Source organism: Zea mays, chromosome 1, assembly GCF_902167145.1.
Source record: "Zea mays cultivar B73 chromosome 1, Zm-B73-REFERENCE-NAM-5.0, whole genome shotgun sequence".
Lineage (NCBI taxonomy): Eukaryota > Viridiplantae > Streptophyta > Magnoliopsida > Poales > Poaceae > Zea > Zea mays.
The window spans coordinates 295707771-295722333 of record NC_050096.1 but is presented as its reverse complement, the minus strand read 5'-3'; the positions used below and the strand labels follow the sequence as shown (position 1 = coordinate 295722333).

The following is a 14563-nucleotide window of genomic DNA, read 5'->3' as shown; positions in this document are numbered from 1 at the left end:
CGGGACACTAAATCAAATAAAACAACCTTATTTCCGAGGGCTTAATAATTACCCTCGGAAATTAAAAGTTTAAATTATATAGCCACTAATAAATAAATTAAAACAAGATAATTTAATTGCATAATTAAATTAAGCCGTCGTACATAACAAAACTAAACATTGCTATCAAACAATATATGCATATACAAAATTATACTAAATATTATAAAATTCCTTACTTTGCCGGACGATTAGCGGACGCCGGCGGGGTCGGGGCGGGCACCGGTGGCGTCGGGGACGGGGGCAGAGGCTCCGGCGGCCGCGGGCAGCGTCGGGGCGGCTCCGGTGTCGCTTGGGCGGCGGTGGAGTTGCCGGTCGACGCGGTGGTGTCGCTTGGGCGGCGGTGGAGTCGCCGGTCGGGTGCGGGCTGGGCGTCGGGACGGGGCTGGAGGTCCTCGGGACGGGGCTGGGCAATGGTGGCGGCGGCGTGTGCTAGGCGGCGACGGCGGCGGAGGCGTGTGCTAGGCGGCGAGCGGGAGAGACAGACAGAAATGAAACCGACGCGGGCGCGGGGGGTCGGTTAAAATCCTTTACTTCCGACGGCCACCTAGGGAACCGTCGGACATAAGCTTATGTCCGACGGCTTATCTGACAGCCGTCGGACATAAGCTTATGTCCGACGGTCCGCCTCCCAGCCCTCGGATATTCTCCCTTATGTCCGACGGCTGCCAGCGGCCGTCGGACATACGCTTATGTCCGACGGTCTCCTAGGCAGCCGTCGGACATAATGGAGCCGTCGGACTTGTATCGTTTTACTGTAGTGATGGGTCTTCAGGATCTGCAGGCACCACCACCACAACCTTCAACAGGGCTTCAAAAACCTGGGGATGCATCAAACGTAACAATGCCAAATCGATAGTTTTTCAGCTCACAGATTAGTTAAGGCATTGAGGACTTCACAAGACCAAAACACCAGTCGAGCTCCCTACCGGGATCCCCAGGTAATTTACATGGAATGAATGTCACATGGTCCCAGCAGCAACAGAGTTCTTAACGAGTACAAGACGAAAATGGAGACAAGGTCCAGCAGCGCGAACAACGTCATTGGCCCTACAGCCTTCTTTTTGGTGGAGATGCTGGGTATAGAACAAAACAAAACAAAAAAAATGCATGCAAATGGAAACGGCTAAGAGTCAGGCGATTCTGTTTGTACAGAGACAATCGCAGCACTTGAATGCTACGCATGCGCTTCAGAGGGCCTTCAGCTCAGGCTTGACAGATCTAGTTTTGGTCGCCACGCCGCTCTTCGGCGAGCACTGTACTCTGCTGGCATCTTTAGAAGCCCCGATGCTGTGACGATGTGGCCGGGTGGTAGATGTTGCGTTGGTGTTTTTTCCCTCGGGTGTCTGTGGTGTGTCATTGCAGCTCTTTCTCCTTGAGCTTGTAAACTTTGGTGATTTGGCACGAGTAGGAGGCACCTTGACGGAACAGAAGGCAAAAAAATAATTTCACCATCAGAACCATCGAAAAGTATCGCGATGTATTCATGCCACAAGCAACAATCATGCATTTCTACTTTTGCCAGACAAAAACGTTCTCAAGGCTCATACTAATTATACCCACATCGTTATGTTATCCATTTTTTGTTCAAGCAAGAAGGGGGGCACAAAAACTGTCCTTCATTTTAGAATAGTGTGCACATTCCATTCTTGGAATTACTATACCCTCAACAATAACCATGGTTATGACATGCAAAAAATGATAAAAGTCACAGACTCACAACTACACTCTTTATTGAGAATTAGAAACATCAAACTGGAATTACCTTCTTAAGTTCAGCCTTTGGTGGGGGGCCTTCTTGATAGAAGCTTGGCATGGGTTTCGCTCTAATCACCAATGACTTCCTTAGTTGCTTTATAGCAACGTCTTGCTCTTCCTACCAAAATAATGAACACTATAAGATTAATTAATGATAAATACAGTAAGTCTGTAAGTGCTTTCCATATAGACAGGACTAGAAAAAAACTAGCACAGGCCCTCACTAAAGGAAAAGCGCATATGGACAGTCAATCAGACTATTGTAAAATTTGAATGAAACAGCATATGATGGTCAATGGCATGAAATAACAATACCTAACTTAACACAACATTAACTAGATGCATATGATAGTAGATGGCATTGAACCAACTATATGTAAATGAACACATCATTGCTTAGATATTCACAACAACCAAATATTGAATCTTTATCTACTACGTGCTGATATTGCTTGTGTAGAACTTGGGTTTCATTTGAAGAACTTATTGGCATGTCAGATTGAGAGACAGGAAATGATTACAACAGCAGGCAGGATGATTATGTAACAGGACTCCATGTGATGAAACTAAATAGATAAAATATGTGAAATTTAATAGATACATATTCCAATTGCTTATAGGAAACATTGAAAACCATTTGAGATCTCAGGAGTTACATATAAAGGAAAACTTAAAACAACAAGGAAACGGAAGAATTAAGAATTATAAGACTGGTGCGCAAGTAAAACAGAATGAAGTACTATGTGTTGAGCAAGAATCTTGAATCTTCCATATATTTTATAAAGAACAGGTAGCATAAAGCTCCCTTGAGTGTACCCAGAAACAAATCAATTTGAATACTACCCTTATTGATCTTATTTTTGAAGCAATAATTACTATATCGATAAAAAGAATTATAAATAAAATCAAGTGACCTGACCTACAATTGGTTGCTTCCAAGAGACAGATCAGAATTCAGAAGTTCTTACCTTTTTCCTGGCCTCAGCCTCGTCCTTCTCTGCTTCCAAAGCTTTATGTTTCTCCTCTAATTTTGTGTAGAACTGGGTAATTAACAACAGTGTCACTACCAGACCCTTTTTGGTAAAAAAAGTGCTTGCTAGTTTGAATAATCAGCATGAATTAAGCAATCATCTGAAAATAAAGCAAGAAAACTATATACACACCTCCTTCCTCTTGTCAGCACGGTTAGCACACACAAATGATGGGGCAACAGGAACAGTTGTCTTAGTTCTGCCAGCTCTTGATGATGTTGTAGTCCTTTACACAGCTTAGGAAAAGGGCCACATGCAACTCAGAACACTTGTAAAATTCATGTGTTTCTGAATTTAAACATTTAACTATGAAATGGTCATCATCTTGAAAAAATATTGAGCACCACAAAACATTGTAAGTTCAGTAGATACAGAAAAGCATCGTTTTGAAAACTTTTTCATGTTCACAGAAGAGAAGTGCATGAGTATGAGCGTTCATCATTATTTACTGTGAAACATCGAAGAATCTGGTGCTTAATTAAGAGAAAAACACCATGTGATTTTATGGTCATCTACAAACATGAATATTTACTATTCCATCCTTATGTAAGTATAGGTATGAAACATCCGAAGGTTATATACCGAAAGTTAAAAATATTAGCTGCATAGCTATGAAATAGCATAAAAAGGGATGAGATGCTCAACAAAATCTTAGCACACAGAAAAAGGATACGAGGAAGTCACAGAACAAGAGTCCTCTTCCAGAGGGTGAAATGCTTGCTCAGGCTGCAAAGTCTTCCTAGGTGCCAACGGCGTACACTGAAACAAATAGACAGAACATAGTTAGTACAGCCTCCGATTTCACAAAAGTAGACCGCAGCATATTTTCAGACAAGAGAAGAAGTTTGTGCAACAATTGTTTAGATGGTCCTGTTTGGTACAAAACTTAAACATGGAAGAAATCCATGATCAGGTAGTTTCAAGGAAGCGCCAACATTTAATGATAGATGTGCAGAAGGCAGCAACCATACCTTCTTTGTCATGCTTGCTGGAGAGATGCTACTTTTATCACCAGATTTATCCTTATTGGGTGATGGATTGGTCACACCACCATTTACTCCAGATGACCTTCGTTGAGTAGAAAGAGACAATGGTTGGGTGACAACACGTTTAGGCTTCTCTGGTCCAGAACTCGCAGTCGCGGACTTCGCTGGGGACTTGGGGGGAGCAGACGTCTCTTGATCAATCAACTTCAGTGAATCTTGATTTACACACTTGTCTTCCTGTGTGTCACCTTCTACATCAGGGTCCTTGATGGAACTAGTTTCCTGGCCTTCTGGGCTATCATCATCATGACTGCCACTAATGGCTTCGTCACATCCATCAGTGTTACCATTCGGATGGCATATAACAACGCCATCCGATTCTTCATCTGTAGACATTTCCACAGCCTCTTTCAACATTGGACTGCAGAAAAGAAATTAATAAAGAATAAATATGCATGTAGCCTAGAGAAAGAAGAGATGAATGGATATAGAAAACATGGCTTGAGCAACCATCATGGACAAAAAGAACATATTATAAAATATTATTGACAAATACCATGCTCCCTACATTCAAAATTCTGCAATCACGTTCTCCGGATAACTAAAGGACTCGTCGTTGTACAGTACATATTTGGTAGTCTTTGAGGTACTCCCTCCAGTGCAGTAAAGGTAGTCGTTTAGGACATGATTGTGCATACCAAGGAGTGATTAATTATCATAGAGTTTTCCCTGTTTGCCCCTATTAAATAGGGATATGGGTGCATTAGCATCACTAAAATAATCAGACTTGATTGGTTGCTGCAGCAACTCCAAGGCATTCTAGACTGGAGGTCTCAAGTTCGATTCCTCTTAAATGCATCTTTTTTGTGCAATTACTAGGGGCAACAACGTCCAAATCCCAGACCCACGCGCGCTATGACTTCTTTTTGTGCACGCTCGGTCACGCGCAGGATGACTTCTTTTACTGCACCGGAGGGAGTATGTGACTACAAAGGTATACCTGGAAACAAACCTATTTATTATCCAAACTGAAAACATTTGAAGAGAGCAACCCTTGGAAAAGTAAACGTTAACTAGTATGCTGCATACAATTTTCAGTGGAATTCAAGGGTAGGCGACCATCAGATATGTAAAAAAGAAAACATAAGCAAACTCGGCAGTCCTAACAGGAAGCTAGGGATACAAATTTCGAACATCAGATGAGATGCCTAAGGGATGCATGTGAAACATTTCATGTATGCAAAAGTTCAGAATAATCACATCCACAAGACAACTTTGAAGCACCATGGAATGATTTCAGCATTTTGAACAGGCATAGAGAGTCCAAATTTGCCTATTCAAAAGGAAGAAGAAGCAGCTCAGGTCCAAAATATCGCGCTTGATGATTCCCAACGGTTCCACGCATTCACATAAATTGAAAAATGTCGCAGGGGCCCCCCACTGGGCCACTTGAAGAGCACATTGCTGGGGAAATACTGCCTGTAATAATCTTATACTAAGATTAGCACAGGCACGGACAGCGGTGACTCGGTGAGGGACGCAAACGCAATGCAGCATGAGCTAAAACAGGGGACAATTTATACGGGCGGCAACACTTGACCTTCTGTTTCCCCGCCAGCTCCAAATCTCGAAGCTCGTCAATCTATCTCCTAGAGCAACCAAACCCTAACTCGCCAGCCCGGACCAAGCCAAAAAAAAAAAAAATTACCCCCAGAAATCACTAAAGACCGTGTAAATCACGGAGACCTCCGCCAGATCTACTAACAAGAGGTAGACGATGAACTCCGACAGCGACATTGCTCCAGGCCTACACTACACGACCACACACTTAACACACTGAAGCAAACGGAAACGAAGGGGGATGCAGCTGGAGGCAGTGGTGCCATTACGTGCTGTCGGGGCCCTTGTTGGAGAGATCCCACCGGCGGCGTGCCGCCGCCGGATCCCCGCCGCTCTCGCCGGCGACCGACATGGAGCGACAGCACAGCGCGAGCCCGCCCGGCTACGCAAGCAGGTAGCTTCCCCGTGCCTGCGGGCCTCGGCACCCGCCGTCCCCTCCTACTCCCTCGCCGCGCGTCTGCGGAATGCGTTTTTCTGGTGGGGTGGACAGTGGACTCTCTTCTCTCGCTGCTGTGTCCGTGTGGAGAAATTTGCTATTTTGTCACTCTCAATTTTGGCTGTCTGTTATTATGCCATCCCGTGTCTATGACTGGTGGGACCGTCTGTGTCTATGATTTGTGGGTCCGATGGCATACTGGCGAAGCCCACAAATGATAATGGCAAAATTGCCAATGGCTCGTCCGTGTGGGGCTCCCCCGTGCACTGGCCGTTTCATTCAGTAGCGCAGTGGGAGGGCCGAAGAGTGTGCCGTGCTCGCCGCTCGGGCCCACGTGTAAGTGGCGGTCGAGGGTACCTGCCTACCTGGGTTGGGTACTTGGGTTGGGTTGGGTACTTGGGTTGGGTTGGGTTAGGTTGTTCAAAATGTGATGCACATGCAGTAACGGTAGCAGTAAAGTGTCCGTTTTCACTGTGCTGGCAGAGGCACGTCTTCCATGCCCTGCTGGCTGCTGCTCAGCACAGCGCCTTGGCCATGGCAGCCACAGGCCCACAGCAAAGCTGGATGCTGGAGCCCCGCGGTGCCGCGAGGAAGACGGGGAGTCGCGACCGCTCGGTCAGCGGGTAGGGAGTGGGAGTGGCCGATCCGGTCCCCGTTGGCCACTGTACTGTGAGCAACACAACATCGGATGCTTGTAGCTGGCACCGGCAGTTAGGCCAGTCAACCGTAACCCTTCGCCGCAGCGGTAGCACCCCCAATTCATCGGTGCTCTGCTTCCGGACGTGCACCCCCATTTCTGTTTGGCCCACCGACGTGTTCGGTAGACGCGCAGCACGCCACAGTATAGTAGTAGGTACCAAGATGTTTCAGCACGAGCAAAACTAGCCTTTTCTTTCACAGGTCAGAACGTCGTCGTTAAATTAGAAGATTAATTCCAAACTGTTCGGACTACTATAACGATAATTTATCTATACAAAATATTATACAATCAGTAGAACTGTAGAAGTTGATATAGATTAAACTACTTGAGCGCACAGGCTAACGAGTGCCTACGCTCGGCACAGTGTGGACTGCAGCTGCAGCTCTCAAGGACAGCTTCTTTTTAATTTACTCTCACATCGAACAGTAGCAGGTGCGGAAACGGGGGCACGGCAACTCTACGACTGCTTAACAACGTAGCCGATGCCAATAAATCATCAGTCGTGCCACTGCACCTCTTCTGATCCCATCTAAAGCGTGCGTAGTGCACATAAGCATGAACACCATCGACGTTGAAACTCGTAGACCCGACTCAACGCCATGAGATTCTTTGACACCTGCTATGAGATTCTTTGAGGGTACGGTGATACGAGAGAGAAATTAGTACTACTTCATTCAATCGGCAACTGAAGTGCGATGTTTTATAAACATTACGTACGTCGAGATGACGACGTTGCAACCTGACTGAATAACGTTGCTTTGTATACGTTTCCAGGCTCTATCGACGATTCGCATAGCCGCATACCGTAACACAGGTGAGGAGTGGCAATTAGCCTTTGATGACGGCTCATCTCCTTGGACTGTTACGAAAAAAAGGTGACTCTTTGCACCAAAGCAAAGCTTACACTACTTGTTTTCCATTCATCATACATGTCTTATGGTACAATCTAATGCTAACTTTAGCTTCTTTTAAAGCAAGCCGTTCTTGTCGGTGTACTATGCACAAAAATTGAAGGAGCTTGATGGTGAAGCTTGAGCTACCGCGCAGAGTATATCAAAGTTTTGACGCCTAGTTTTTTTTATCCTCGACCATATGTTTGATCAAATCTTTTTTCACGATGTTATCAAAGCATAAAATAGATACACTCTAAACATATGTCTTGTTACTCCATTTGGCGCATAAAAATCCAAACCGACAAGATTTCAATTTGACATCCAGTCCGCCACTCGTATCTCGTGTAGTCGTGTCACAGACTCACAGCGAGCGGCGCCAGTCGCTTGGTCTCGCGCTGGGTTGGGCCGGCCAAACCGACAAGAGAGCAACTCGTGGGCTAACGATTCTTAACCGGGGACCAGCCAGGGCCCCCCAGGTATCGTCACACACAGCTGGGCTAGGCCCATCCCAAACTGAAGTCCAGTAGAGAAAACCATAGGTTTCGTTCCTGCTCCAGCCGCGTGCGTCCGTTCCGTCCGTTCGTCAGGTGCCCGGTCGCGGTTCACCAGCGCCAACTCGCCCAGCTCCGAGTTTGCTACTAAATGGCGAGGCGTAGATGCCGTCACGGTCTCACGGAGAGCTTTCCGCGCGCACGAGCAGGCGAGCTCGTGCTTCCCGTGCAACGCACCGGACGTCAGTGGACTGACAATGTCACAAAAGTCGGACCACATTCCACAGAAGGGTAAGAGGATGCAGGTCGGAAAGCACCACCTGCCGTATCGTATAGGGATCGGGTCGAGTAAACTTGTTTCGCCAGCTGGTCCCGTGGATTCGTGTGTGTGCCCATTCGAGACAGGACACAGCAAAGCAGATTTGAGTCCAGTTACCGGTATCACATCACGAGGTTGAGGAAGATGTCCACCCCGACTCCTCCAGTCCAGAACGACGCGATGCACGGAAAGGCGAGTGAACTCGTTCTCACTCCAGCAAAACCCGACGAGATGCAAGAACGACCAAACAAAGGTGGAAAAGCAGTAGAGGGCAGGGCAAGGCAAAAGAAGAAAGTTTCACAGCAACAAGAGGATCAACAGCTACCTAGGGTTAGGGCTGTTACGGCTCCGAAACGCCCAGCAGACCTAGCCTGCCGCGGGCCGTCAAGATATATGCAACGCGAGGCCCGCTAGGGTTTCAAACAACCACAGCAGCTCAGCCCATCAAACCGCATATACCCTCATCCGAAAAGATACGAAAATCCCGAGAACAATAATATAAGACCGTTATTACAGCTCATAAAGCCACGTAGAATGCCTTACACGTGACGTACAACGAAAGCAACATGTTTGCATGAGCAGGTTGGTCACAAAATGCACACCGAACAATTCTCTATTTCAGATAGGGAATTCAGATAAGACCAGATTAATCCCAGCCAAAAACAGCCTGAATAATCAGAGTACATACACGCGAAGGAAGGTAACTCTTGACATTAACTTTATCGTCACATTAACCTTAGCAGCACAATGATATCCGCAACTCAACAATTCAGCTACAGAAATACAACGTTGTCTTCTAATAATAATAACACACACTGGTTCGTCATCGTCGCCGGCGCCTTCCACCGCTGGTACAGAATGCCCATGTGTACCCCAGCCTCCGACATCAAATTTACAACCTAGTAACCCACCCCGCGCACCACCCACAACTAGAGCAAAAACGAGTAAACATCTAAAATCGAAGGAGCACGAAACCCTAGATTCCTGCCAAGACCACCGCTCTACTTCTTCGCCTTACGGGACGGCACCTTCCGCGACGGGGTCGCAGCCTTCTTGGCTGGGGCGGCCTTCTTGGCAGGGGCCTTCTTGGCCGCAGCGGCGGGCTTCTTGGCGGGCGCCGCTTTCTTCCCGGGCGTGTCCTTGGCTGACGTCTTGGCGGCCTTGGCGGGGCGGCCGGCCTTCTTGGCAGCTGGCTTCGGCTTGGCCGCGGCAGCCTTCGGCTTAGCCTTGGCAGCTGGCTTGGCCTTCGGCTTGGCGGCCGCCTTGGGCTTGGCCGCTGCGGGTTTCGGCTTAGCGGCGGGCTTCGCGGCTGCCTTGGGCTTTGCGGCGGGCTTCGCCTTGGCGGGGGACTTGGCCTTGGGCTTCGGCTTGGGCTTGGTGGCGGCCTTGGGCTTCTTGGCACCGGCCTTGGGCTTCTTCACAGCGGTCTTGGACTTGGGCTTCGGCTTGGCGGCGGCCGGGGCGCGTGCGGGCAGCTTGTAGGAGTTCTTCACCTTGGTGAGCTTGCCGCCGGCGACGAGCTTCTTGAGCTGGCCGAGCAGGAGCTTGCGGAAGTTGGGCGGGAGCTTGTCCTTGTGCTTGTCCTCGACGAACTTGGCGATCGCGTACTGGCTGGACCCCGTCCGCTCCTTGAGCGACGTGACAGCCTCCGAGATCATCTGCGCACCAGCAAACCGTCCACAATTCCGTCAGATCCAGACGCGACATACACGACATGGGTGCAAGCTAACGTGGCACAAAGGCTGCAATTACCTCGGCGTACGGCGGGTGGGTCGGGTTGGCACGCTTCTTGGGCGCAGAGGCCTTCTTGGCCTTGGTAGGCTTCGCCTCGGCGGCGGGCGCCGCCGGTGCCTCCGCGGGGGTCTCGGGGACCGCCTCCGCCAACGGCGCGGGAGTCTCAGCCACCTCGGTCGCCATCAATGCAGGAACTTGGACCTCGACGAGGAAGCAAAGCGAGCGCGAGAAAGAGAGAGAGAGAGAGGATGAGAGCTCTGCGGTGCTGGGTGAGTAGGCCGGAGTAGACGAAGCGGTGCTTAAATAGTGGCGACGGCACGAAGACGAGCAGAGTCCCACGCAGCGCGCTGATTGGTCCACACGGCCTCGCCTCGGATCGCTCCCATCAACGCCCCCACGTTGAACCTGGCCCGTCCGTTCCATCCACATCCAACGGCCGCCAGATCGCGCCCACGCGGTGCCGCGGATTCCTGCCCCGCAGGCGCAGCCGGCCGCCGGGGTCGCGATGCTGGGGCTCAGAGTGTGCTTCTCCTCCCGATTTGCGATCGAATATCTCTTCGCCTGATGAACATATCTGTCTCAAACTCTGCAGCCTCGTAGTAACGGAACATAGCTTCCGAACGAGCGTACAGCCCATGGATTCCATTCAGTGTACGCGGAGATATTGGCTCGGGAACCCGGACTGGTCCGGACGGCGCGTTTGTGTGAGTTTGGACGGGATTTCCGGCCGGCGACACCGGGCGCGGCGGCGAACAATGCGGTTTCTCGGCACGGCCGCGTAGCAGGCTAGCAGAGGAAGGCGGGGAGCCCCGGGTCTCGCCGAACCGACGTCGTTTCGGCGGGCTACGGCCGGCCGGAACGCGAGGCAACTGACACACGCCCGGAGCAGCACCCCGTCCTTGGTGGTGTGTGACTCGCGGCCACCTTCTGCGCCGGCTCGTCGGAGCTCCGCCGCCCTGCGGCGTGCCCGTCCACGGGGAGGCCCGCCGTCGTAGCTGCATTTGCGTTGCCACGCTCCGATCCGATCTCTGGAGATGATCGATGGAGAGTGACCCGAGCTCTTGCTGCTGATGGTGTTGCGGGAAGAAAGTGTACCGGGCGTCACGAGCTACCTCCTTCAACTGGTTTCGTCCACGAAATCTTTGGAGATGCTCGACGGCGCACGAATCCGTTCGAATGGTTGGATCTGATCTCGCGTTGGGGAGATGAACTGGGCGAGTTTGGAGAGTTTTTTTTTGTTACAGAGGTGGCCTGGAAGAGGTCAAAGCAGGCAGGGCCGTGGTTGGGCGTCGTCGCGCGTGATGGAAACGGGCGGCGTCAAATCCACGCTCCAATAGCTCTGCGGAACTGCAATCGGCGCGAGTGAGTGGTCGTGGCGGATGAACACGCGTGTGGATGATGGATCGGATCGGATCGTCAGGGGATCGGGTACTAAGATAGCTACGGCTGCATAGCAGGTGCGTCGTCGTCCTCCGTGGTTGCTTACCCGAGCTGCGGACACGCCATACGTGGAGTCGTGGAGAGTACCTTCATCCATGGAGATCACAGTCTGAACTCTCGAGCTCGATCGTAAGGACGAGCTAACTACCGTGGTGCGAAATGGTGATAATCATCTCCGTCCCCGATCCGATCCACCTCCACGGCGCTGATGGCGCGGCGCAGGGCAGTGACGGTCGAGGTGGAACCTGCGCCTGGCTGCCTTGGATCAAGTTCCCGGGGTCTTGGATCTCGGCGGCGCCCTTGCCCTTGATGACTTCGACTTCGACGCGTCCCTTCCCCGTACAAAACCACACAGAGATATCCGATGATCCGGCGACGGAAAACCAGCTCGTGTTGGTGGCGTTGTGTCGACCGGGACGTCGCTGCAGGGGACGAAGAGGAATGAAGGGAACGCTGCGAGACCGGCCGGTCCCTGTAGACACACAGGCCGACCCTACTACCGGCTGCGTCTGCGTGCGTGTGTACATCATCTGTAAGCCGAGGTTGAAACCGTGGTGAGACGTGCACGCGCTGACACTCAAGCACATCATCTGTGCCGACTTGGATAGTATATATTTCCTCCACGGCACAAAGGGTCGGTCTCACGGTAATCTCTACCTAGGCCTGTCTCTGCCTTGCATGCGTCACATGCATATCCAATTCTGACTTACACATAGTCATTTCTCATCCTTTCTCATCGATATATATAGTTCTGATCCTATTACTTTATATCACAGCAAATCTACATATCCGTCACCTTCAAGACCCTAGAGAAATACAGAACTGAGTTCATGAGGTTCGAGGTGGCGCGTTTCGACTGCGGGTACAACATCATCATCGATAGGCCAGGACTGGCAAAGTTCATGGTCATTCCACATTACCCGTACATGATACTAAAGATGTCGGGACCTCAAGGAATCATAACTATGTGCGCTGACTTCCAAGGCGCCGCAGAGTGCTTCTGAAGAACCATTCAAACAGCTCTCATTGTCGGGCCCTCGACAGTTGTTCCTACGCAGGCGAACACCAGGCTGGAGAAGGAGGATCTCACAATACCCACCAATGAAGCTCAAGCTGTGACCTCTATACGACCGACTAAAGGGACTAAGAGGATTAATCTGGATTCTTTGATGAGCGCAAGACTGCCATCATCAGTTTCAGCCTTGATGATAAATAGGAAAGCACGCTCGTCCGGTTCCTGCAAGATAACCAGGACATATTCGCATGGCAACCTGCAGATATGCCGGGAGTTCCGAGAGAACTGGCCGAGCACAAATTGAAGGTGTATCCTCAAGCAAGGCCGATTCGATAGAAGCTACGTCGTTTCACGCCTGACAAAAGGGAAGCTATTCACACTGAGTTAGCCCGCTTAGTGTCAACAGGGTTCATTAGGGAAGTACTGCACCCTGAGTGGCTAGCAAATCATGTTCTTGTACTCAAAAAGAATAAAATTGATTGGTGCATATGCGTCGACTATACTAATCTTAACAAGCATTGTCCGAAGGATCCCTTCGGGCTCCCTAGAATAGATCAGGTAGTTGACTCAACCGCTGGTTGTTCTATGCTCTCCTTCCTAGACCGCTACTTCGAATATCATCAGATTAGCCTGGTGAAAGAAGATGAGAAGACTGCTTTCATCACCCCATTTGGAGCTTTCTGCTATACCTCCATGTCGTTCGACCTCAAGAATGCTGGAGCGACGTACTAGAGAGCCATCCAAACATGCTTAGCCGATCACTGGGGCAAGCGGGTGGAAGCTTACGTCGATGATGTGGTTATCAAGATAGAAAACTTCATCAAGGATCTGCAACTGGTCTTCAACAGCCTGAGGCGCTACCGGTGGAAGCTGAACCCAGAAAAGTGTTTCTTCGGAGTACCAGGCGGAAAGCTGCTTGGATTCATTGTCAGCCATCAGAGAATTGAAGCAAATCCGGAGAAGATCGAGTCCATCATGAGAATGGAAGCGCCGCAGTCGCATAAAAAGGTGCAGAGGCTTACCGGATGCATGGTAGCTCTGAGCAGGTTCATATCGAGGCTAGGCGAGAAAAGAATGCCTTTTTATAAATTACTCAAGAAGGTGGACAAGTTTCAGTGGACCACAGAGGCACATGAAACTCTAGAGGCACTGAAGAAGTTCTTGATCGCTCCACCAGTACTCAAGCCACCGCGTCGAGCTACGCCCGGTCAGCCGGCAGAAGATCTGCTCATGTATATCTCCTGCACGACTCACGTGGTAAGCACTGCATTAGTAGTCGAGCGGGCGGAGGAAGGACACGCATACCCGGTGTAACATCCAGTTTACTTCATCAGCGAAGTCCTCGGGCCTTCTAAGATAAGGTATCCTCAAGTCCAAAAGTTGTTGTACGCGGTACTTATGGCCGCTCGCAAGCTCCGGCACTACTTTGACGACTATAAAGTCATAGTAGTCACAGGATTTCCGATAGGAGATATTCTTCACAACAAAGAAGCTGTGGGAAGAATAGCCAAGTGGGCATGCGAGCTAGGAGCTCACGACATAGAGTTCCGGCCACGCACGACAAATAAAGACTCAGGCACTTGTTGACTTCATATCAGAATGGACTAAGCACCATGTCCCGGAAAGCTTAGAAGTTGCTGAAGTATGGAAAATGTACTTTGATGACTCACTGAAGCTGTAAGGAGCGGGTGTAGGGATCCTCTTTATTGCTCCCGGAGGTGAGCAACTTACGTATGCACTCCAGCTTTTGTTTCCGGTGTCCAGTAATGCAGCATAGTACGAAGCACTGGTCCATGGGCTGAGTATCGCGGTATCGCTCGGCATCAAGAAGCTGATGGTATATGGCGACTCACTGGTAGTCATAAGTCAAATAAACAAAGGTTGGGACTGCTCGACTGACTCAATGGGCAAGTAGTGCATAGCCGTGCGGAAACTAGAAGACAAGTTCGAAGGATTGGAGTTCTATCACGTGGAAAGGGATCGTAATGCAGCAGCTGATGCATTATCGAAGCTGGGATCCAGTCGAGCCCAGGCCACGTTTTACAAAACCGTTTAACCTACAAAAACCGCTACCCACCGGTAATGGTTTACCGTCGGTAAA

General features: G+C 49.9%; 2 protein-coding genes across 2 annotated transcripts; both read right to left on the bottom strand.

Annotated features, from left to right (window-relative positions):
• Positions 1–879: 879 nt before the first annotated feature.
• LOC100282810 (seed specific protein Bn15D14A) lies at positions 880–6118 on the bottom strand. The gene is made up of 7 exons (NM_001155716.2): positions 5704–6118; positions 3800–4235; positions 3502–3587; positions 2961–3054; positions 2766–2837; positions 1805–1915; positions 880–1457 (listed from the first exon to the last, which is right to left on the bottom strand). The coding sequence occupies exons 1-7, from the start codon at positions 5784–5786 to the stop codon at positions 1230–1232; spliced, it is 1110 nt and encodes a 369-aa protein (NP_001149188.1). The 5' UTR covers positions 5787–6118; the 3' UTR covers positions 880–1229.
• Positions 6119–8822: 2704 nt separating this feature from the next.
• LOC100382582 (histone one (H1)) lies at positions 8823–10282 on the bottom strand. Its single transcript, NM_001294305.2, has 2 exons — positions 10026–10282; positions 8823–9931 (listed from the first exon to the last, which is right to left on the bottom strand). Exons 1-2 carry the CDS (start codon positions 10188–10190, stop codon positions 9275–9277), a joined length of 822 nt encoding a protein of 273 aa, NP_001281234.2. The 5' UTR covers positions 10191–10282; the 3' UTR covers positions 8823–9274.
• Positions 10283–14563: the final 4281 nt, after the last annotated feature.

Bases quoted from the DNA above. Each gene is read 5' to 3' on its own strand.
- LOC100382582 (NM_001294305.2), bottom strand. From the start codon at position 10,190: ATGGCGACCGAGGTGGCTGAGACTCCCGCGCCGTTGGCGGAGGCGGTC. The intron at 9,932-10,025 runs GTAATTGCAGCC...GCTGGTGCGCAG, and splicing joins CCCACCCGCCGTACGCCGAG to ATGATCTCGGAGGCTGTCAC.
- LOC100282810 (NM_001155716.2), bottom strand. From the start codon at position 5,786: ATGTCGGTCGCCGGCGAGAGCGGCGGGGATCCGGCGGCGGCACGCCGC. The intron at 3,588-3,799 runs GTATGGTTGCTG...TATTTGTTTCAG, and splicing joins CAGCAAGCATGACAAAGAAG to TGTACGCCGTTGGCACCTAG. The intron at 1,458-1,804 runs GTAATTCCAGTT...TGTTCCGTCAAG, and splicing joins CAAAGGCTGAACTTAAGAAG to GTGCCTCCTACTCGTGCCAA.